The sequence below is a fragment of the Catharus ustulatus genome, chromosome 3 (genome assembly GCF_009819885.2).
Source record: "Catharus ustulatus isolate bCatUst1 chromosome 3, bCatUst1.pri.v2, whole genome shotgun sequence".
Classification (NCBI taxonomy): domain Eukaryota; kingdom Metazoa; phylum Chordata; class Aves; order Passeriformes; family Turdidae; genus Catharus; species Catharus ustulatus.
The window spans coordinates 14,993,565-15,018,719 of NC_046223.1; the positions used below are offsets into that span (position 1 = coordinate 14,993,565).

A 25,155-nucleotide genomic window follows, 5' to 3' on the forward strand; every position below is an offset into this window, starting at 1 on the left:
TTTGAAATGTATTTACAGGAAGAAATGAAGTTTTTAGACAACATTTAGCCAGTTAATGGTCTGACATACGATTAACAAATAACTGACGACACAGTTAACATTCCCACTGTACCTGGAATAATTCTGCTTCCGTTTTGTGCGTTCTTATGTGTTTGACATTTTGATCTTACAACTAAAGCAAACTACTCCCACCCCCTTTTAATGTTACATGCTGCTCCAAAACCAGCAGAGTTTATGTGCGTTTGACTTGGTAACTCTTTGCTCATTTGATTTAAGATGTTGGCACCTACTCAATGTGACCCACTGAGAAGTACCTTTCTTTGGAAGACAAAGTGCAAGTCCTTTTTTGTGTGTTCTCATTAGGCCCCAGCACAACATGTCAAGAGGATTCCTGTGCAAACCAGGGTGTGTGCTTGCAGCAGTGGGATGGATTCAGTTGTGACTGTAGCATGACCTCCTTTAGTGGACCCTTATGCAATGACCGTAAGTACATGAAAAAATGTCCCTCTGAACACCTGAGGCATCCAAGGCAACATTTGAAGCAAGTGCCTAAAGCTTTATGTTGTTTTAATATTAGATATCTTACTGGATTGGTAAGCCCTCTGAAAGTCTGTAAGGCTTGTGCTCAGAACACAAAATATGCTTTATACATTTTGGACAATGTGCAGTATCAAATACAGGCAGAACTTGGTTTTGTTACACTTGATTCCAAGTCTAATATACTGATGGTTACCTGTTTTATGCAGTCCCTTTCCTGCATAAATATTACAAGTGGATTTTTTTTCCAGATTGAAAACACATTTTACATTTTGTTATCTTAATGTAGCACTATCACAAGGGCTGTAATTACTGTGAAACAGTTGAGAAGGCTTATTATCTCCCTTTGTGGATTTCTTTAGGTGACACACTAAACATGCCAATAATAAAAGCATGCTGTGTATTTTAGTTCATTTAGATTTCATCTGAATAACACACAGCAACCATCTGGTCTTCCAGGAAAAGCTGAAATGTGTCAAAAATAAGGGTCCTGATTCACCAGCTTCATGATTGTTTTATTCCAATCTAACCTTATTGATCTAAATAGAATTATGCAGGAGTGATGATGGAATAATAATGGAAGAGCCATAATGTTTCACAGTAAATGAAAGTAAGCTGCTGACTTTTGGGTTTAATTTATCATATTTGTAATATCCAAATGTTGAACATATTTATATGGGTATATGAAGATGAAATTTCTTTGAGGCATTTTTATTTCTATTTGTATACATTTATCTGGGAAAAAGACTGATGATAGAGAGTGTTGTATAGTGTAGGCTATAAAGCCTAGTCAAGTGTTATGGATTTTTCTGCCTTGTTCCGGTTCTCTACTCTACATCAAGACATGCCATCGTGGACAAACTCCAAACCAGCAGAATATTTATAATTTGAAAAGATTTTGGCTCAAATTGCATTTTTCACAAGGTTAGGAAATTAACTGTATGGAAAAGCTAGTAATTTATTCCCATGAAAGCTCCATAGTTTGAAAGCTAGGGAAAAGATGAAAGGACTCATTCTGTTTCTCTCCAGTTGCTCTCATGGTAGAAATGAAATGTGGCATTGAAAAACTTTCAGTGATTTGAGCAAAGGTTTGGGTTTGCTTTATGTATATGAGTTTTCACTTCCCAGCAATGTACATGATTAGTCATATTGCTAAACATACATTTTTAAAGTTTCATCCCTCTACCTACTACAAGAGAAAAATGTTTCTGTTTCGCTTTTACATTTTATTTCTGTTTTGTGATCTTTTGAGTTGTGTATGAAGTAACTAAAACCTATGAATAGAAAGTTGCAGATAAAACACCTAACAAAGGAAAAACTCAGTTTATAACTTTTAGTAGTAATTGTTGTGTGGACCTGGAGTATTCTATGAATTATTTCTTCAAGTGATAGTTAATTCATAAATTTGGCAAACTGGTGAGCTTATTTAAGAAATATACTTACCTGTGAATGCTCAATTATATAGCAAGATCATGGACTACGTTGCACACAATTGAGATATTTGACATTATGCCATTTTTGATGATGGTAAAGGAGTACTTTTAGAAGCTGGTTGCTAAAAACACTGACTTCATTCTCATAAAAATATTTTTTACCTTTTTTTATCACATGCATGAAATATAAATTTATCCTCAGTATGGATGTTTTGTAATAGAATGCGGAGTCTAGCAAATATAATACATTAGGTTTCTGCTTTATCTTGGCTCCTTAGATTAGTTCAGATACCAAAAAGATCTGCAAAGCCCATCTAACGAGAGAATTTTCATACGGGCAAATGTGCAGGAAAGGAGGAAAAATGATGTTGTCAGTGTCATCTGCATGCTGCGAGCTTGCTCTCTGCTGTGTTTGGGAAGAGAGTAATGGGAAGAGAAATGATGAAATGATGAAATGTTACTACAGCTTTTGAAAAGTGGCACAGGCTGCATGCCACAAACCAAACTTCACAGTGCTGATTTAAGACAAATTCTCTTCATGTGAGGATACCTTCCAGCAACAGGTCTGGAATAGCACCTGCTTATTGCTGAAAATGCATCCCCTTCAGGAAAGATGTAGGCACCTTCTTGAGCGTGTTTCCATTGCAGATTGTGCGTGGAGCGACACTGGTTGACAGAAGCTCAGATTTAACCCAGTGTTGCTACTCAGGCAGGCCCTGGCTCACTTTACCTGTGAATATACTGTTTTATATAAAATGGAATGCTTAAGATGTCAAAATCTCATAGACAGAGAGTTTTTTTCAGTCTCAAATTCCAAAAATTGACCACTTAAAAACAAGTGTCAGTGGTAATAAGAGAAACAGTTAGAAGTACTTAGTCCCTCAACCAAGGTGATAGTATCTCTATGAAAACACTCCTAGAAAGTCTGCTGTTCTTGTGAAAATGCTCAACAGATGAAGGAGGAGGGAAGAAAGCAACAGTCAAAGAAGAGGGAGTGGGTGTTCAGATGAGTGGGTGTTTCACTCTCAGCCAGGATTTAACTCATCACACCTCACCTCTGATTGGTTCCACGAATTCTTAGGGTACATATCTAAGCAGAGATTTCAGTGATAAAGGTGCCAGGGTGAGAGGGGACCTGTCCAAGCCCTCTGTTCAGAGCAGAGTCAGATTGCACAGGTTGTCTGTGTCATCCTCTCCAAAGATGAAGGCTCCACCACTGGGAAACCAGTCACAGTGTTCATTCACCCTTGCAGCAGAAATATTTTCCTAAAGTTTAAATGATATTTCATATATTTCTGCTTATGTCTATTGCCTCTTGCTGTGTCACTGGGCACCACTAAGAAAAAATCCATCTTCTTTACCTCAAGTACATCAGGTATTTCAAAACCTGATTGATGGATCCCCACGGAGCCTTCTCTTCATAGGACAAAGCCCTTGATGGCCTTTGTGACCCTTTGCTAGGCTTATTCCTGTGTTCTCACTTTGTTCTTGCACTGGGTAGCCCAGCACATGGGGGCAGTGCTCCAGATGCAGAGCTGAGTAGTGTGGAAGGATTACATCTTTCAACCCTCCTACAACATTTTACCAGCAACCAGTTTTGGTCTTTTTTTGCCACAAGAGCACATTGTTGACACACGTACAACTTGCTGGCTATCAGGATGCCGAGATCCTCTCTGCCAAGCTGCTTTCCAGCTGGTCAGGCCCCAGCTTGTCCTGATGTGAGGGTTTGTTCCTCCCAAAATGCAGGATTTGGCATTTTTTTCGTAGGTTCTTGTCAGTGCAATTCTCCAGCTTGCATCTCGTTGATCAACCACTCCTCCCAGCTTTGTATCACCTGCAATTTGCATAAATATGCACAAATTGCCTTGCTGCATTTGAGCTGATACTTGCAATGCGTTTTCCATAGTAACCCTAGAGCACAAAGATCTGGCATGCATCATTCCTGGGCTTTACAGTGCAAACATTTCACATGTATCCTTCTTGTCCTAAATTTCCAAAACAGAAAGTGTGGAGGAAATAATGAAATAAATGGTTTCTTGAAGAGTGTTATAATACATTCCACTAGTATGCTGTGCAAGATGTTTCTTTAATTTTTGTGATAACAGCTAATTATTACTCCTGTGTTGTTCAGTGTATTATTGGAGGTGAAAATATGGAAATGAAAAATACGTGTTGTTTGGGGGTTTTTTTTGGTTGGTTGGTTGGTTTTGTTTGTTTGTTTTGGGTTTTGTTTTTGGTTTTTTTTTTAGGTTTTTTTTGTTTGTTTTGGGTTTTTTTGTAAAATTCTCTCATAATAAAAACCAGGTGAGGCCGATTGTTTTCTTTCCTAGTCCAGGAGTGTCCTCTGTGTGTCTGCTAGGGAAGAAGGAGAAATTTAGGGAATGCACCCCTGTAGAAAAAGAACTGGGTCAGCTAAGTGTAAGGCTGTAGTTTTAAAAGTGTACTCAGGAACAGCAACTAAAAAAGTTGCAAATCTCAGTAATCCAGTGAGTATGAAGGGCCCCAAGATGCTATCCAGTTTGTCATTTTTTCTCCTGTGATGTGATGTGACAGTTAGAGATTTGGGGCACCAGTGCTCTTTAGATGTGATAGGCAGAGGTGTTACACTGATTGGTGTAACCACAGTAGTGGTTTTTGTACAAATGGTATCATAAAAAGACTGTACTAAAAGGATGGTTCATGGCTGTTCTTGCAAATGGATGCATGTCCAGTGAAAAAATACATCATGAACATAATAGTATAGCGATATTAGTGAGTGTAATGGCATGTTTGTGGAAACAAATACTGCTATTATGGCATGGAAAATAGCAGACATAATAACATTGTCATTGTCACATTGCATTAGTATAGAAGTGTTCTGTGCCAAATTATAGGGCAGCTTCAACACTGTCTGTTACCTTAAAGGAATAATGTATTGGTGTTGCACTCATAATAACTAACACTGTGTCAACACTTGCACTAAAATCCAGTTCTGAAGGGTTAGTGCTTCACCATGCAGTTTCTCCTGGCTAGGAATTCACCATTCTCAACCACTCTACGTATAAAACACTTTTTAAAAGGTTTGTTTATTTTATTTTTACTCTTCATCATGAAGAAATCAAAACCCCTAATCTAAACGGAGAGCTGTGTCAGTATTACAAACATGGCTTCACATAAAACGTTTGTTTTTTTGTTATTTCTTCTTATTACAGATATACCTCTCAGCTAAGACTTTATCTGCCTTTGCCAGCTTAAACTCCAAGTGTGTCTTGGCTTTCATAATCCCCTTTCTACATTGGGAGCTCAAACATGTATGTTTCCAGTAAAACAAATCTTAATATTTCATATTGAACACACTGAACAGTGGATATTTCTGACTATTGTTGAGGATATTAGAAAAAAGACACTATAAAATGCATCAGCTAAAATTTATGAGATTTTCAATATTAGAGTATTTGACATGATAAAAATTTGAGAAGGAATTAAATTCTCTCTTCACTGTAGTGTTTGGAAAGTGTATTAAGTAATACTGAGGTACAATTTGAACTGCAAAACTTCTAAATATTGGGTCAGCATTTGGCATTAAATGAGTGACCAACCACCTTCACTGCAGAGCTCGGATCAAAACAAGCACATTCTCACATTAATGAGAGAGGACTCCTACTTTGGGAACATGTAACTAGTGGGTATGTAACAGCCCAGATGCAAGGCAGGTAATTCAGTATTGCTCACAAGCATAGATGTGGATATCCTGAGGCTTGCACTGTTTAATGTTTCCAGTGTGTGCATTCACATCGGAAAAAAATCGCACACTATATTTATAGTGTATAGAAAAAAAGAGAGGATTTCTTATTTTCTCTTGTATTTGCCACTGAACTTTTACAGTCTTCTGAACTCTTGTATGGTGTTGAAAATTTGGTGGTCATTTGCCTCTCACGTCTTCCTTCTCCTGGACTGCAAACCAGGGTGATGCTCACTTTGTATTATCAGTCCACTATGACACAAAGGAGGCATTTAAATAATTTTGTTCCATAGATTTCCTTCTCATTTATTAATTGATTTAACTGTTATAGATAGTGCATCTTTTGGACCTTTTGACACCTACAGTGTATGATCTGTCTTAATGCTACTTTTGTGAGCAGGTAATATACAAAATAAAGGAGCTTAATTAATCCAGTGGCCAGAAGCTGAACTAACCATAATATCATCTCTCATTAGTACTTTCCAATATAATATTAAATATTCCTGCCTAAGACTTTGTAGTTGCTAGCTACCAATAAACATGTAACCTGCTATTAAGAAAAGGGAGAGGAAATTCCTCAAGTGTACTTTAAAACACATTTGATTTTCATCTCCAGTAGCTGAGAATGTAAAAGATTTGTCCCTGATAACATACCAGTCTAAATACTTCATATGATTATTTTGCCACTGAGACTCACTTTACTCATGAGAAATAAAGATAGCTGTGCACAAAATTACAGTGTAGGGCAAGATGGTGGAATGAACTAATTGAAGAAATCTCAATTTGCTCAGCTTATCTTTTCTGATATCTCACTACAATGAACATCTGGAATTTCTGATGACAAATATCAGTAGTCTAATTTGTATAAAATTCAAAGGAAGTAGGACTTTACAAATCTTGGAAACGCAGAGAACTTGAGGTGTTCAGGAAAATTTGAAAAGTTGTAAAAAGTTCAAGGAAAGTGTTACATTTTGGCTATCAACCAAAATTATTGATTTTTTGTTGGTTTTATTAGAAATCTAATCAGGATAGATTTCCCCTGGAGCTGTTAGGCCCCTATGATATTATGTGGCAGCACATGGTGCTTCAGGAAGAACTGTAGAGATTGTTGTATAGATTACAATGCTTTTTCAAGCCTTTATTGCCCCAACTCTGTTAGGTTTTTTCTCCACTCTTTTTGTGGGTCTTGTCGTACGTAAATTTGGAAGTATGTACATTTTAGCTTTTTGCTAACATATATCAGTGAACAGGCATGGTATTCCTGACAGTTTGAAAACAACTTTGAGAATCTTTTTCTTGTTTTCATACAAATTCTGGAGTGGTCAGTTCGATGAGCTATCTATTCCTAAAATGCTTCAGGAATTTGCATTTTCTTAAATACATTGCAAGCTATACCTTTAAAAAATGGAAATTATTGGTTTTTGACAGTCAATGTAGAAGCTCTTTTTTGCAAGAATATTTCTAGCAAAGAGTAGCAAGTAAAGTGTTAAGTGAGATACTTGATACAGAAAAAAACAAAAAAGAACTTTCAAGGTAGCCAAAGTACATTGGTATAGTTGTAGCTCAGACAGAAGTAATTATGCAACATTTCTGGCCTACTCAGTGATATTTTTTTATTTCACAATATTAAAAATGGATCATAGTGTCAGAAAATTGCAAGCTTCTCTCCGCCTCTGGAGGAATCAAGGGAGTAATTAAATTGGATTTTGGTATGTCAATAATATCTTTCTCTTATTAATGGCATAATAATTTTGTAAATCAAATCCTGGAAGTGTTTCCAGTGTCATAAAGGTGAAAATGATTAAGGGTTAATTAAATATATTCTCATGGAACTAAAATTGTTCTGTTGGGTATCGTTAGATTTCTTTCTCTAGAACTTTCAATTATTACGGTTTAATGGCATATTATGTACAGTTCAGACCTGAAGTTTGTGCAGTCAAAAACTATTCACAATAATAAGCATACTGGTCGAGTGCAATCATTATTCCTTCACACAGATTTCTCTGAACATCCCAACAATACCATATATTAAAATAAATTTTATGTACTTGGTTGTTTTCTTAACTCGATTAATCATTATACATAGCACAGCTGGAAGGGAAGTTTCAACTCTGTAATGATGTCAGTCGTTCATTTCCAACAACCCCCCCCAAAAAGGCAAGGAGTAAGTGCTACCTGTTTTAATAGATGACAGCTGCAAGGGTCACAGATGGGAAGAAAGAAGAAAACCTTTCCCAAGCAGAGTATTTTATAACCCATAGCATGAAAACAGCTCAAAGTGTGTATGGAGAGTGTGGTAATGTATGTCTATTTAATGTGTAAGGTATTTAAGCACAATGGTGCTTCAGAAAGATAAAATTATTCCGTTTTTCCAAACTCTCTACAACAGGACTGGGGTTGCTAAGGCAACCTGTTCTTCCTCAGCATGTGCTCTGGCTTGACAGCTGCATAGGTGGGTTAGATTCTGAGTAACTCCACACGAATGAGGCATTCCTGTGCTCATTGTGAAACGAGATTTTGTCAGTCTCTTGACACAGTCTTCTGTGTGCTCATTTTTGCCAGATCCTGCAGAAAATTTAGGCAAATAAATTCTTTCTATTAAAAGCAGAATAAAGAAAATGCCCTGAATCTGATCTAGGTAAATTGAGGTGTTTCAGAGTCCAAATTAAAGACACAAGGAAGGATGCAGAATACAGACATTTTTGTATCTTTCATGATTTTGGTCCCATGCTGCAGAATGGACATTGCACCTGTTTTGGCCACTTCAGGCACTCCACTTGAGCATCAGCTTATCTAAATGAAATACTCGTATTTTTCTTAACATATACATCTATAAGGGTGCTTATTCTCACAATGTTACCTGCAATGTTTAAGATCCTTCAATATTTCATTTTAGCTAAGGCTTATGAATCTTGTGTACTGATTTTGTGTTTGGAATCCTTGGTAGCCATTTTCTGATTAGGTATAGTAGGATATTACGAAAGAAGCCAACAGAGTCAGTAATAACAGTATGAAAAAAACACTGATGGAAGAAATGCTCCTAGGACTGAAGGAATCTTATGAAGTCTTTAGTGTCTGGTTGCTTGATGAAGGCAACTGCAAAATAAAGTGCCAGCCTGGGGAAAACCACTCCATATTAAAAGCAGTCAATACCTAGTGTGGGTACTGGTAAGTAGGAACTAAAGAAAAGAGGATGAAGAACAGCTAAACCTTGTTTGGTGCCAACAAACCCCATTAAAAGTTTGTGTTAAGGATGCATGTCAATTTTGTGGTAATTCTCAAGGAATGATCACGCTACTAAGCTTTATGTTGTCACTCTCCTTAATGAAGCCACACTTTGAATTGAAAACAGACATATTCAGAAGCACATCATTTCACTGTAAACATCCACATGCTAAAAGACACTTAAAATGTATGATATGCAATATTCAATGTCAAAGTGCATTAATATTTACAGATACCATTTGCAAATCCTCTCAAACTCGGAGTCTGCTTTACCATATAAGGGAGTCATCACTACAGAATGTTTTGATGTTTTAAAATTCTCTCCCTTTTAAATAGTGTGAATCTTAAGAAAACTTCTAATCAGGTCAATGGTCTGATATTTAGACAGGACAGATGCTTTCTAGCAGCAAACTGAAATTCAGTTTCAATTTGAGTCTCAGATTGCCAGCTGAATGACTTGGTTCTAATATGTTGAAATCCAAAGTCATACAAAGGGTCATGGCATTTTCCCTCTCCCTTAAATATTAAACCCAGTCTTGAAACTAAACCCAGAAATTTTGAAATTTTGTAACCAAAATATTTGAAATTCTTTCTACTCTCCTTTTTTGCCCCTCTTTGTTTCATCCTCTGGATCCTCAAAACTTGTTATATTGGCCTTGGGTTGATTGTGGCCATGAGTTTTCCTCTGTTCCAGTAACAAGTGTGGCTCCTCAGCTACATTTTGGTATATTGTTGAGCTCTAGTCTTTCCTGTTTTATTCAGTCTTGTCCTTTTTCCCTGCTAAAAGGATGGGGACACATTTTAATAGGCTTCCTTTAGTAAACCCTGGGGGGAAGTCTTCATAGGAGGAAATATTCAAAATGATAGTATCTCTGTAATTGAAAGCACTACCAGGAATAAATGAAAAAATGTTTCCAGATTTGCTGGACCAATAGCAGCATGTCAGATAAAGTTCAGATACTTTCAGAACTGAGTGGATTGAATTTCTCTGCAACTGAGGCCTGAACAGTTTTCAAAATCATAATTTGGGGGACATGTTACAGAGCAAACATAATCCCATTTCCCCCTGAAATTCTACCCCAAAGCTTTTCTCTTTCTTGCCTCTACTTGCTATCAACCTGTAATACTAGTGATATTTAATTTGAACTACTTAAATCAGCTTTACTGGGATGACAGGCAACTTCAAAGAAAGCTTGTGTGACTCCAACAAATGCAGAGAGCCAAGAGATGATATTTTCTCTAAAGATTAACCTTTTCCTGCGTATGATATTGTATGCCAGACAACAGGGAAAAGCTGATTCATAAACGTATAACAAAAATGCAGTGTATTGTAGTTTCAGATATGTAGAAAAATATTTCTGCATTGCATAATTTATTTTTTTTTTAACTAGTTGATCAGAAGATAAATAAGCTGTCTAAGAAACTGCTTCAGCTTGTTTCTGAGGCCAGTTTTCTAGGAATAATGAAGTCAGGATTAAGGTTGTGTTGTAAAAAATATTGTTGAATTTAAGTATTTTGGAAAATGTCAGTTTTGAAAATCTAAACTGAAGAGTCTTTACATTTAGAGCAGGAACATCATATTAAGTAGAAACATTAATTCCCCTGATACACTTATAATGTAACCCTGCATTGAAGTAGGAATTCCTCTTAAGAGTAGGAATTGTTCCTTTTTCTTTTTTTTTTTTTTCCAATTTCTATAAACTTTTTGTCCCACGTGCCTTCCAAAATGAGGGTGTTGGTGGATATGGGACAGCAAAGGTATTTTTAAGTCACATTATGTAATACAGTCTCACCAGCACAACTGTGGTGGCTGTAGGGGGACCAGTTTGGAGAAAATTTCAGACTCACAAACTTCTTAAGCCAGCTCTGTATCCTAAGCCAAGATCCTTGGAAGCTCCATCTTCAGCTTGATATGCCAGAAGTAATTAGTATGGAGAGGGAATGGTGGGAACAGAGGTTAGTATTGCTCAGTGTGTGCCATAATAAGTTATTGATTTGTAAATATTGGTGGAATTGTGTGTTAAACAGCTTTTAAAACTGGAAAGCTTAAGCAAGAAGGAGTAAGAATGTGGAAGGCTGTAGTGAATCATGGCCTTGCGTATAGGTGTTGGCAGTTGTACAGCTTTAGGTGATAAATTTTGGGCAATACTGAGTAGTTCAAAGCAAAGTTTTAAGTGTTGTTACGTATTAAGGGTATAAAGCCTTCCAATTTTTAAGAAAAATAGAAAGTGTGGGGAAAAAATTCCATAAGATAACTCTACACAAGCCCTTGTTCATGTTTAGATTTATTTAAACTGAAATATGGATTATTGAGAAGCCCCTATCCTTTGGTAAATACTATTCCCACATGTGAATATTCTGAAAGTAAATGTAATATGTATGTTTATGGGAGTAAAAATGTGAACATGTACAGCATTATAAAGTGTACAGCATTATAAACCGTCTAGATTAATATAGTCTGAGAGATAATTAAAATTATTCCTTCAAATCACTGTTAAGTGATTCTAAATAAATCATTTCTCATCCCTCTATTAGAATATAGTTTTTTTAAATGAAAAAGGGAGAGGGAGAATTTAAGCATGGTCCAATAACAACATTTGGCAATTTTTTCTGAATTCTGATTTAAGATGTCTTCTCCATGTGAAATTCTTAGCTAAGTTTCTGGTATAGTTAACACTGCAAAAAATTTGTCTATTTGCTTTTTCCTGCTTCAGGATGAAAAGCTATAAATCCAAAGGTGAGGTTTAATATGAGTTGCACACTGCACGTGTTCAGTTGTGTGAAAATTCAGGCATCACATTAGATTGACTTGTTTGACTCGGAAAAGTCTTCATCTCTGTGGGCAAGTCAGGTTGATAAAAGGAGTAGCACTCAGCCCGGAAGTCCCTGAAGACCTTTAGGATTTTACCTTAATTTGGTTTTTAATCCTGACATTCTTTAGTATTCCATGGGACCATGTGGTTTGGTTCCTCAAGCTGGCAGGTGGCAGGGATCCTGTAATTTTATCTTGGTCGTGTGTTGCCAAGGTACAAAGGAGAGCCGTGGTAATCCACTCCAGTGCGGTTGCAGAAGTCACTGCATATTGCCTGTGTTTTTAATATCTTAAATCCCATCCTAAATCCTAAATCTCACTGTAGTAATAAAATTCTTAAAGTTTTATATATATATATATATATATATATATATGTTTTAACTTTTGAAGAAAGTAACATAAAATAATACTTAGATTTCATATACCACTCTGCCACACAGACCTACAAAAATGTCTGATGATCATGAAAAATAAATGGTCCTGTGCAGGCTGCCTCTTTTTTCTTTTTTCTTTTTTCTTTTTTCTCTTTTCTTTTTTCTTTTTTTCTTTTTTCTTTTTTTCTTTTTTTCTTTTTTTCTTTTTTCTGTTTTCTTTTTCCTGTTTTCTTTTTTCTGGCAAGGCTTAGCTATTTAATATATGTAAATTACTTGCCCTACACTTGTCCTTAAAATATGATTGTGTCATCATTTATGTTCACTTTAAATCAGCTTTTAAAAGGAAAAGATTTGCAATGACATTTATTTCCACTGCCATCTGTGCTCCAAAACTTCTATTTATTAGTATATTTATTCCATTTAGATATAATATGATTTATCTCTTCCCTCAGCTTAGTAAACATTTAGGTTGTAATTCTGTAGTTATTTATGACTGGACTTGAGGCTGTTTTCAAGCACTTTAAAACCTTTATTATTTTTTCCTCTTGGAGTGGCATAAAAGCGCCTTAAGTCAAAATCCAGTATATCTCAAGAAAGCCAGAGTAATTACCTTAAGAAGATAGAATGCAATAGCACTGTCAGAACAGGAAATGTCCCCTCTGCCCCCAGCCTCCAGGACAGCAAAACAGTTCAAGGACAGTGTGGACTCAAAACGGAGATTTAAAGTTTTCTTCTGGCTCTGACTTTGTTAACCGGGGTCATTACTGGGATTCTCAGGTACACTCCTGCTCACCACCCATGATGGCTCTTCTGCCTTCATAGGCAGGATGAGTTTGGGATTCATTCCTGTAGGATGTGAGTGGGACACAAATAAATAAACTGTTCATCCGATCTATTGTAGTGTTATATGCAGAAAGTGCTTTCTGCTACCCAGCAGGTTGAAGAGTGTAACTTATAAAGGAAAATGTGTCAGACATGTAGAGGATATGTAATCATTAACATAACAATGAACACTTTTGTCCACTCCAAACTAGCAGAAATAATTCATACCTCTTTGAGAAAAGCATCAAGTATATAATATTTGAGGTCTGAGTTCATCTGTGATAGACACACTTGAAAATGTTGATAATAACAAAATACTTATTCATCTTCAATGCCTATTTTTATGTGCACTTTTTCCCAGAAGGTTTTAAAGCATCCCGAAAGGATTTGTTTCTGTAGCATGATGTCTGTTTATATTAATGTTTGAGAGAGAGATCAATGAATTTATTTATGAGAACATATGTATCAATTCTGCAGACAGCAAAATAAGCAAGCAATGATATTGTGGCTATCATGATTAAGCGTCACCTCTGAAAACCCTTTCCTTTCAATCCTGATATTTGCCCTGTGTTTATGCTGAGGTTAGTCAATTGTAAAGATCAGATTGGAAGCAATTTCTTTGCTGATTTTAAAAGTAGGAAATAATTTTTTCTACCTATCTGAGTGTCAGTTTGCCATGAGTAAATTAAAACGTTCTGAAATGGAGACTATTCTGATATCATATTTCTGGCATGGATTTTTTTTTTTTTCCTATATTCATGAAGTTGATATTCCATTGTGTGTGCTTAAATTGAGATAGATGAATTTGGTGATCAATTGGATGTAGTGAAAAGTCCTCCTGATATTGCATTTTCTTCATTTTTATATTTTCTTAAATATTTATAAATCTCCTTTTCCTTTTGGCATCTTTGTTTAGGGGTTAAATTCCACCGTGATGCAATTTTTTTGTAAAACTGTTTTAAATTCATTGGAAGCAAGATGGATTTCTAAGAGGCAGCTGTCTTTGTAGACAGCCACAAGTTCTATCTCTGCCTAATGAGACCCAGGTCCTCATGGCTCTGAAATGCTCAGTTTCCTGTGCTGAATGTGCAGAGCCTGGCCTAATTGGGGATCTGCTGTGGATCTGTATAAAACATGCTGTGGCACAGGGCCATTATTAAATTTACTCCATGCTCCTGTAGTTCCTGGCAGCGCAGCCTTGTCTGCTGAGAAGCCATTGAAATCAGCTCCACAGGCAAAACATCCATTAAACTTTTTTCTTGAAAGGAAAAAAATCTTCTGCTAATTTGCTGCAATTTCTGTTTGCTTTGTGATTCTGCAGCCAAGCCTGTCAATGAAACTGTGCTAATCATTAGGAAGCTGGTGCCTGTATGTATTCAGACATCCTACAACTAGCACTCCTTAACTAAAACAATATTCTACAAGGCTTTGGTTTTATTTTTCTAGCAAGGTTAGAGCCTTATGGCATATGATTTTGCAATTTTTTTTTTACACCTTAAAAATCCTTGAGTGTTTTGTTTGCCGAAATAACTGTGCTTACAGTACAGTACTTTTTCCTTTTATATAGTGTAGTTTAATGATAGAAAATGGGTGTCTCACAGATAAAATTATGTACTGCATGCTATTGTGTGCTGTCTCTAAGGCTTAAGCCCTGTAATCTTTTAAAAATTGGTCATTAGTTGCTTATCTTCCATAACCTTACTGTTGACTAAAATTTGTAAAACACTTAAATTATAAGGAAAAAAAATAATAGGAGACAGTGGGTAGCACTTTGTGGGAAAACCATTAGAAATAGAGAATGGGTAGGAAAAGCATTTCTTACAAAAGGTTTCAAGACCCCAGAAATCTAAGATGATAAAAGAACTTTTCCACTGTGTTAACCTACTGGATCATTTTCTTTTTCTCTTTTTTCTTTTTCTTTCCTTTTGGAGACATATAGAGGTCTGTGGGCTCACTGTGAACCTGATCATCTCAAAATTAATCCAAAACTACTCTAATTGCCATTTTGGAGAAAGTGAACAACTCAAGAGAGCCGTGTTTTTTATTGATATTTTAGGATTAGTTTGAAAATAGGTAAATTTCCACCTCAGTCAGCCATGCAGGTGCAGGGATGGGTTTATATCAGGCACTTGCAGCAGTTTGTTCAAACAGAGAGAATTGTCAAGTGACTCTATTGCTCAAATTCCAATCAGTGTCTAGGATTTGGTCTGGTGTTTGAGACTGCAAGATGTACTATCATGTACGTGTAAAAGTTTGTGTAACTCATACCCTGCTCTTTCCCTACTTGTTTCTGAATCCTACAAAGAGGCTGAGAGTAACTTGTGCTGTCTGAGGCAAGGAAATTTTACCTGATAGAGTAGCAATTCTCATAGCTCACTAAGACATTTCAGACTCTCTCACAACATGCAGTATTTTATGCTGTGATATTTTTTTTCTCTCTCATTTTGATCTTAGTGTCATTATTAGATCAGAGGTTTTACCATGCTGGGATAAACTCATGATCCAACTCATTCACTTTTCACTATTTGTGAGATGAGATGTTTCTGGTGAGTGCTAGAAATGTGCTCAATGACTGAGCTTACCTTTAGAAAATACCAATATTTAAATCCTCTTTTTACCTTTATTCCTGGGCAAGCTTTTGTTTCTTAATCAGTGAGATATCTAAAGAGAGACATGAAACTGGGGGGTCTGTAGTATCACTTACTCTAATCTCACATTTTGCTGAGAGGCAGGGTGGAGATGTACTGCTATGTTTTGCAGTTTTATCAGAATAATGCCAGATAAACAACTTCATGTTGCTTAATCCCGGTTTAAACTTCCATTAATCGTGGGATTAAGTTTATAGTATACAAACTTTGATGCATTAGCTACAAAAGTTATTAATATTTTAATTAAATGCCATTTCTCTTAAGCATTTTAGAATTTCGCAGTGTTGATTCTATGCTGAAATTTCATTTTGCTTTGAATTCAGTAGCTATGATTATCAGGGTGCAATTGCAGCCTTAGTGCTCTCTGGTAAGGATGGAAAAATTGCTTTGACTAAAATGATTTGCAAATTTCTACACATCGAGGGGTTGCCTGCCAAGATTTTGCTTTTCACAAATGTGAATCTCTCACAGTGGGAACACACATGGGCAATTGCTCTCCAAGAGATGCTTTATTCTCAAATTTGCTTTCCCCAGTCTGAGGCAGTTGCATGTTAGTTCCAGGTGGCTTTTGTGGGCAGCTCCATCTGACCATCTACAGCATCGTTTTAGGTAATTTTGCATGCTTGTGAAACTTGTTAAAAAGCCATTTCAGAGACACATTCTGTGCTTTCCAGGTAGGACAGCTTGCTAAGCTAGCTAGGAAGTGCATGTTTGTATGTATCTCTAAAAGATGGACTGGAAAAAACTGAAAGACTAAAACAGCAGGACACTGGGCGAGAAACAGAGATGACTGTACATATGTGGTGTCCCTACCTGGAGAAAAGTGACTTTCAGGGAGATCAAAGGATGCTGTTGATCTCAGGCAGCCTTCTGTAAACTGAGGAGAGAATATAAATTTAAAAGTGCAGACATGTGCTCTGATGTGAGGTGACTGAAACCAGCCTTTAGCCTTTGTAATTTAAGTCTCACGACCTGTGGAACACAGTTTCCCATGGCTGCATTCACAAGAGAGAAAGAATAACTGATTTTTCTTCCTTTTATCTTTCCGTTTGTCCATTTAGTTTAAAAAAAGGAACAACGAGATAAACTGCTGAGCAACCCCCACAGCACTGTGTTGTCTTTATTACCATTATCTTTTGGGCTTAAATGTTAAAGTTGGAGGTGATAAATTTGAGAGTAATCTAGGACAAAAAGGAAAAAAAAACCACAAACATTGCAATTATGATCTTCTGGGGTTCACAGGAAACATCAACCAATACACTCACCCCAAAAGGTCATTGCCAATAAAAGGAGCTAAATTCCATATTTTAAAAGATTCCACAGAGGGCAAATTCTATTAAAAAATCATTAAATTTTCTTTCATGTCAAATCATCCTTCTGATCATGCAAATGCTAAAATAAACTTGGCTTGGTTTTGTGTTGTGGACTGCTCTTATTGCTGCTGTGTCTTCTGACTTCATTGCCACCATGTGCCATTTCTGCTTGGGTTTGAAACTAGAGGAAATGTGAATTTACCCGGGTGTTACTTCTTAGTACTAATTAGTACTATTTTTATTTCAGACCATTCTTCAAAAAACATGGAGCAGATAATGGCTCCTAAGTAGCAGGTTAATAAATAAAGAAGGCATTTTAGGGACTGCTATAACAAACTAGAGAACAAAAAGCTGAGGCAGCTGGACATGCATGAACCCTTTTTTATTCTAGGGACACTTGGCTCATGACCTTCAGCTATGTCCATATTGCTTTAGGGAAAAAGAGGCAGATAGAGAAAGTCTCTAGTGGCTAGCAGGAAAGGTTGGGATGGATGTCCCCTGTGGAGCATCCCTTCCTGGGTGTCCTGTTCCATACAGCAGGGAATCACATGATGTTGACAACCATGACCATCTTTTCCCTCAGTGAGATTATATGTGTCATCAATACCTGTCAGTCATCAATACCCATCATCAACCTACTGGTTTTTGGATGATACTGCCATTTTGACTCTGATTGAAATTGGCTTAATTAGCGTGTCAGCATTGCACTCCAACTAACTGTTCAACCCTGTGCACACCTGGCTTTTGTGACATTTTTCAAGTATTAGGAGGATTGTAATTTACTTACCTTGATGTCTATCATAGATGTAATAGTGTGGAATCTCACAGGAGGGTGTGGTGGTGTCTTTCTTAAAAGTATTTCTGTGAAGTTCTGAAGTGCAACTCCACAATAATCATAAGCAATAGTTTTTATGAAAATGAAAAAATGTAGAAGTTGAAATCCTTAATTTACTTTCTGTTTCCTTTAGTAGATAGGCATGAGATAAGACAAATGGGAAAACAAAGCTGTGGAGGGAATGTGAGAAGACTATTGCAAACACTCAAATTACTCAAAATCACTTGTCACTCAAACTAAGAATTTGCCATTTAGAGAAAGCATCAGTTCTGAGCAAGATATTACTGTAATTAAAGATAAACATGTCTGTGAGGTATTTCTCAGTGCAAAATTAATGAAGTTTGTTCTGAAACAACTTTGCCACAGAAAAACAATATTGAAAAACAATATCAAAAAACCAAGACAAACCTGCAAACATGATTATATTTGGAAACTCTTGAGGCATTCCCTTTCACTGTGTAGTACAGTTTTTCGTGTTTCCTTTCAGGTTGTTAATTAGTAGCTGACTGGACTGAGAAATTAGCACCAAGGAGTTGGGTTTTTTTTGTTGGGTTTGTTTTTGTTTTTTTTAATGGAGGTTTAAAGAAAGGGTTAATCTAAACTGTCAAGCCCAGAGTCAGCAAACTTGAAGAAAATTTAGAGCTCAGACCATAACAGATGTGCAAATATGTTCATCTTAGATGCGCAGCATATAGCAGCAAGAACTCAATAATTCCATGGTACTGAATCTGTATGTGAGAAAAATCTGCATGGGAAGAAAGCAATGGACACTGCAAGTTTGATGAGTTTCTATTCCCAACGTACTTTGGCTCCCTAACTCTCCCACTTGAAATTGGGCTTAACTCACTCAAATGAGCTTGTTTGTGACTGTAATCAAAGCAGAAATGTGCGAGTCCCAATCCCAGTGGTATAAATGTTTTCTTTTGACCAGTTAGAGTTCAGGTAACCTCAGCTGCTCTTTGGGTTGCAGTCATCTGCCGAATTGGGACTGCTTCTTGGATGAGCTGTCTAGTGCATTTTGTTTTTTGTCAAGTTTAATTAATTCACTCATTAATTGCAGAGAGAATTAGCCAACCTGTATCTTAAACAATCTTACATCATTGTCTTCCTTTCTTTATTATCTTAATGAAACAACTTGCATCTTGGATGATTCTGCTAAATTGGCATCTGTAATTGGCTATGAAAGTAATTTTTTTTAATTAAAAAATGGGGTCATAATTTCACTTTGTTAAGAAATATTTTTCTAAACCTTATTCTTTCTAAAATTCTTTGATTGTACTCCAGTAAGTTTTTTGTTTTTTTTTTTCCATTGCATAGTGGACTGTAAGCAATTAAAGTTGATTTCTTTTCTTTTTTTTTTGTCAAGATTCTTCTAACTGGTGAAAATTTAGTTCTGAGCAAGAACTGATCCAAGAATTGGACCTTTTTAGTCTGGAGAAGGCATGATAAAGGGGATCTCATTACTGCATATAAATATCTCAAAGGCAGATGCCATGTCTTTTCAGTCATGGGCAGTGACAGGACAAGGCCATAAACTAAGGCTTAAGAAGTTTTTAAACCTTTAAAACCTCAGCACGAGGAAGAATTTCTTTACACTGAGGGTGGCAGAGCACTGGCACAGCTGCCCAGGGAGGTTGTGCACTCTCCCTCCCTGGAGGCATTCAAACCCCACCTGGACACGTTCCGGTGTCACCTGCTCCAGGTGACCCTGCCCTGGCAGGGGGTTACAATGGATGATTTCCTGAGGTCCCTTCCAATCCTGACAATTCTGTGAACCAATGATTTTTTGGACATTCTCAAGTGCATTATCACTCTAAATTTCATATACTTTTAAACCAGATTGTCTCATTAGTTGTGTAGTATCAGAAAGCTTTTTTCTTTTCTGTATTTATTATCTATTTAACCTGTGAAGGCAAAATAACAAAAGCTTAGTTGAACTCCAGCTCTGCCTTTGTAGATATCCTTCACATTTTGGAGGTCAGAACTTCTCAGCCTCTGTGTCTCTATAGTAAGCTATGCCAAAGGAGTTTTAAGAGAATTTTAATTCTGTAACATCTGTAAAGCCCTGAATCAAAAGGCACCTCAGCATATGCTTAGAACATCTGTCTGAAAATGAGGGCTTGTAAATACTACAGAAAAAGTTTCCATAGGACAGATTAGGAAACAAGCTTCTGTGGAGAAGGAAAAGCAGGGGTGGGCAAAGTGAAAATAAAGGGAGAAAAAAAGAACATCAAGCATGCAAGATTAAAGAGAAAGAATATAATAGAAAGAGAGTTGCTGATAAAAAACAGGTAGCTAAAAAGTATTTTTCAGAAAATAAAAATTCTAAAACAGAGCACAATCTTAAAACAAAATAGTGTGAACAGATTAGCCACTTGTTATAATTAAATATTTACTTTATGTTAGTAAAGGAAATTAAAACTATTAAAATCATCTCATTCAATAGATTATCCTTCATAGTGCTTGACAATATTTGTTATGCATAGACATAAATTAATATTCTTTTGGAAAGATTTGGGAAATAAATGTAGCTATGGCTTTACTTTGCTGTAGATAGAAAAAAAGCTCTGATTTTTGCTTATCCAAATACAAACATTCCAAGCTCTTGAAGTAGATACTAAACCTAAAACCATTATCATCAGGGTTTAAAGCAAACAAACAAAGGGATATGGACTGTGTGTGTAAAGATTAACATTATAAAGAAATATTTCGTCTTTTCTCAATTTATTCCCCCAGGAAAACATGCTTGAAATATTTTAATTTCCATCCCTCAGCCCCCTCACAAATGGCATAGTAACTGTAAGGATAGAAAATGTGAAAGGGTTTCTTTAAAACTCATTACAGAAGATTCAGGTTGAGTGGTTTTTCTGTTTTTCATCCAGCTGTTTCTTTATGATACCTACAGCTTGCAGCATTTATTCTCTTTAAAATTAAAGACAAAAGAGAGCTACAGAATATTTCTTTGTCGAGGCAAGACAAGCCCATTATTTATTAATTTTTAATTCCTCAGTTGCATTTTGAGATACAGCAGATGTAAAGCTGTATTAAATGTGTTGCTACCATTTAGGAGCAAAAAAATGAAGGAAAACATCATTTGATCTGCTCTAATAATTTGAAAATTATCTATAATAATAATAATAATAATTCCTTTCAATGACTAAATAAATAAAAATGAAATGTCATAGTCATTAAACATCTCTCAGAACATCTGGCACTGTGCAGCGGTAGCATGGAAAGCCTGCTGTGCATGGAACTCATCATTCTGTTGTCAAGTTTCTTGATGGCTGGGAATGTGACTTTATTCTTAATATAGGTCAAAAACTCATTGTTCAGAACACAAGGAGTAATGCCAGAAGAAAAAGTCCCTTCCAGCATGATGGGAGGAGCAGTGAGGTTGTGGGATTGACTTTTGAAGATGACACTCAACGTGTCCATTGAATGGGAAAGTGTGTTGGAACCCATACAGTAGGGAAGCTTGCCTCAAGGGTTTAGTAACTACAGGGAAAACAAAAATGTGGTCAAGAACAATTAGTTGACTTGCTGGTAGCTTCTGCCCTACCCTTTTCTGTCTTGTTTTATATCGGAATCCCTCTGTTATTCTTTGCAAACACCTAGTAAAGTTGATAGAATATTAATTAGTTGTTAACAGGTACTGAGAAATTACAGCTTTCAATATACTGATTTTTTCATTACTTTTATGGGTAGATAAGATTTAGGAGAACAAAATGGCAAGAGGTGAATCAGTGGTGCTAAGTGATGTCCAGTAAATATGCATTTATTGGATATTTATGCTATGAAAAAAGCTCCCAGTAATATTAATGATACAAGAGCTTTGTCTTTCAGAATGTAGTCTCTGGTGACAATAACTATTATTTCTTTATAAATAAAAGATGGTGATCTAATTCAGAGGAAAAAAAAAAAAACCAACGGAGGTTGTGCTTTGAGATCTGCTGACTTTTAGATGTTTAACACCTCAATCCAGTTTTCTCCTGCTGAGCATCAACATTTGCTTGCTGCACAGATTTAACCTTTTCAGCTGGGAAGATTCATGCAGCAGTTACCACCATATATATGATACATTTTGAATTTAATATTTTAGAATGCCAAGGAATTACATTCCATTCTACAAATATAAATAAAAATTCCTTACCACTGCAATACCTGGTTATACAAGCACATTTCTCTTTTTGGGAATGATAAGAAGATCATCTAATTTTTTTTTTTTTCTGAAAGATTATGTTTCTAATTTGTTGATGCAATGTTTAGGAGTTCTCACTTAGATCTATAAAAAAATTGTTTAAGCACTATAATGCATTTTTGGAAATAGTAGTACCTTTCTATCCCTGTAGAGGCTTTAGAAGGCATTTGGAACAGTAAAATTTATGCTTTTTATTGCTGCACAGATAAAACTGCTTGTATTTGTTTCTTAGAACAGAGTATAATTTAAACAGACCAAATCTTTTTCTGAACAACAATATGAAATTAACAAGAATGAAGCTATTAAAAAGTGCTAGGTCTGTGGTCACTGTATTTATGAATGCAGACACTGGAATGTTCAAAGTCATAGCGTATACCAGGAATGAGAGTTTTCATTATAGAGCAGATTTTGTGAGGTGCTGCCATGAAAGCAAATGTCTTTTGCTGGTTGGCATCCCTGTGATGAGTTACTCTGGATTACACATGGACTACACACAGGTTTAGGAATTTACCTGTGCAGTCCAAATTACTTGATAGCCTCTGTGCAGCAAGGAAATCTCATTTCTGTACATGCTTTATGTTCTTGACTACAAGCCCTAAGGTCTGGAATGTTGACGTGTGTGATACTATAGGGTTCATTGGTGAGGTTCCAAAGGGCACTTTGCTTCTGCACTCAAACCACTCTTCTGCCTGGGGGCCAGGAGTCGAACAGTGGTGCACACATTAAGTTTCTCCATCGGTCCAAAGTGTCAGTGGCAAATGGATTACCTATGCTATCAGTATATTTTGCTTATCAGTGTGAAATCCCCACGCATGTGGTAACTATGGTGCCTAGGGATGCCCTGGGGCAAGCAGCATTGTGTAAATGTAGGTCATTATTGTGGAGTTATATTATCTGAATCCTTTGTCCCATGATTGTTTTCTATAGACTCTGTGGTAACATGTGAGTGCAGGAGAAAAAAAGAAAATCTAAATAAAGCACAAAGATGTCCAATCTACCCTAACAAGAAGAATTAAGGAAATCAGTGCTGAGGTCTAAATATTTCACAATTAGGCATTCATTTGGAAAGAGCAGCTGCTCTGTGCCCTCCACATACTATTTTGCTTGTGTTATTTGCTGATTACAAAACACAGAATATACTTTTATTGACTGTGTTTTCCCCTACAGTCTTCTAAGAGAGTAATGATGAATATTCATATTAAGAAACAGCTTCAAGGTTCTAGCACCAGCAGCAGCTGTGCTTCTTACAATGTCTGCAGTCACTTGGGTTGACTAGATGTAAATAATTTACATGTGCTGTATATAGCAGCCCTTTCAGATCTCAATATATTTATGCTAATACGTAACTTAGATTTTGCTAGCAACCACTGTGTTGATCAAATTGAAACAAAAAGTAGGTTGTAGCTGTTCAGGGAGTAGACTTCCAGTTGCCCTGAACAACTGCCATGTGCGGTACAGAAGCCATCACAGCTAAGTGTTGAATCTCAAGATCTCGGAAGAATATTTTAAAGCTAATTATCACTATCAAGAAAGTCCTTGACATCAGAAGGCACTGACTGAAGTTCTGTACAGTGCTTGTCTAGTTACCTATGACTTCAGAATTTATTAATATCCAAACACTTCAAGGGGAAGACAGTAAACTCTTTTGATATAGAATAGCAAGATTGTTCCCTCGTATTCTTCCATCAGTGATATAAAGCTGTAGCAATTATAGGAAAAATTGCTCTTTCCTTCAGTATCTACCATGAAGGTTTGGCATCCTGTGACAGATGCTCAAGTTTATATTATGGTATGTAGATCTGCAGTGCCATGGAGAATCATTTTGGTTACACAAAAGCACAAGGAGACTCATCTGTTTGAGCTGTGAGCTTACACCCCCTGCCTATAGGTGTATTTCCTGTGTAGAATAAAAACTATGTGCCAGTGAAAAAACAGTCCAGTAGCCATCTGTTAAGGCATACAGGTGATCTATTTGCATATACAGGTAGAGATTGTTCTTAAGGAAAAATTCCCATGCTGCCTTTGAGGTTTGGCCAACAGGAATAATTGGTAGATGCATATGCCTTACCTATTAATCAGTTTGTTTTTCTGCTGTAATTATTTTGGTGACCAGTTCTTTTGGATTATGCTTTCACCTGAAAACACCAAACAGGATTGAGCTGGATACTACTGTATGAAGACATATGCAATTAGGAAACTTCCAGTATAGAAAATCGTGTTGCAAAGGGACCTCCATTATTTATCAGTTCTAGAATAGTACAGGAAAGATTTCCAACACTGCTAGTGGGAGGTGTACTCTGCAACTTTCAGGAAAGAAATAATTCATGGCTTTTAGCTTAATTTTTACGTTCCCATCTACAACAAATATGTTTCACTCTTTTTTTTTTTTTTTAATTTGTCAGTGTAATTAACTTTTCTTCTGCATATATATTTGGGGTTTTTTGTAAGGTGAAAGGAAAACCATAATTCTTGCCTCTGTTGCCCACAATGGTGGTGGGGACATTCAGATACCGATGCATGACACCTAGGCAAACAGTAAGGAATTGCTTTTGCTGGAGGGATATCCCTGAATCCTGAAAGTTAGTTGTATTCATGATGCAAATACATCTATCCACCTCATCGAAAATGAAAAATGTCAAAGCAGACCCTCCAGATTATGTCTTTTACTAATTTAATTTTTTTCTAAAGCAAATAATATCTTTGCTGCAGGCATATCAGATGCATATCAGAAACATGGAGGTGCAGAAAATTGATATTTTACTTACAGAAGCCAGTGGACTAGTTAGTGGCATTTCCATAGCTTATGGTGAATAACAGAGTGCCAGGACTTTAACAAGTGAGCTCGTGATGCAGCCTGTGTCACAAGGGAGCATGTGTTAAAAAAGAGGAGTATTCAGTGACTGAAAGAACTGAGCTGTGCTTTTCCCCTATATTAAGTAAAAGGGCTTGGCTTTTATACAAAAAGAGGCTACACCAAAAAGTGTTTTAAAAAGAATCGACTTCCCCCTCCTTGCTAACCCAAACCCCCAAAAGTAGTATTTAGCAGCATTTTAAAATTGTAAAAATGTAGTCCTGAAAATGTACATTGACACCATTAACTATACAAAACAGGAGTTAAAATACTGAGCTGGGAATGAAACTTGAAACCTTTGCTGTTTGGTATAGTCTGGTCTTTACAAAATAAAATCTTTGCTTTTTAGTATTACAGTAGTTTCACGAATACAAGCCGCACGGATT

General features: G+C 36.4%; 1 protein-coding gene across 24 annotated transcripts in view; it reads left to right on the forward strand.

Moving 5' to 3' along the window:
- The window catches only part of NRXN1 (neurexin 1), a 682,314-nt gene that overhangs the window by 339,173 nt on the left and 317,986 nt on the right, over positions 1 to 25,155 (forward strand). For all 24 annotated transcript variants that reach the window (XM_033055067.2, XM_033055066.1, XM_033055068.1 and 21 more), the window contains one exon: positions 364 to 483. In XM_033055067.2, coding sequence (XP_032910958.1) covers positions 364 to 483 — 120 coding nt within the window. The remainder of the gene's footprint in view (positions 1 to 363; positions 484 to 25,155) is intronic.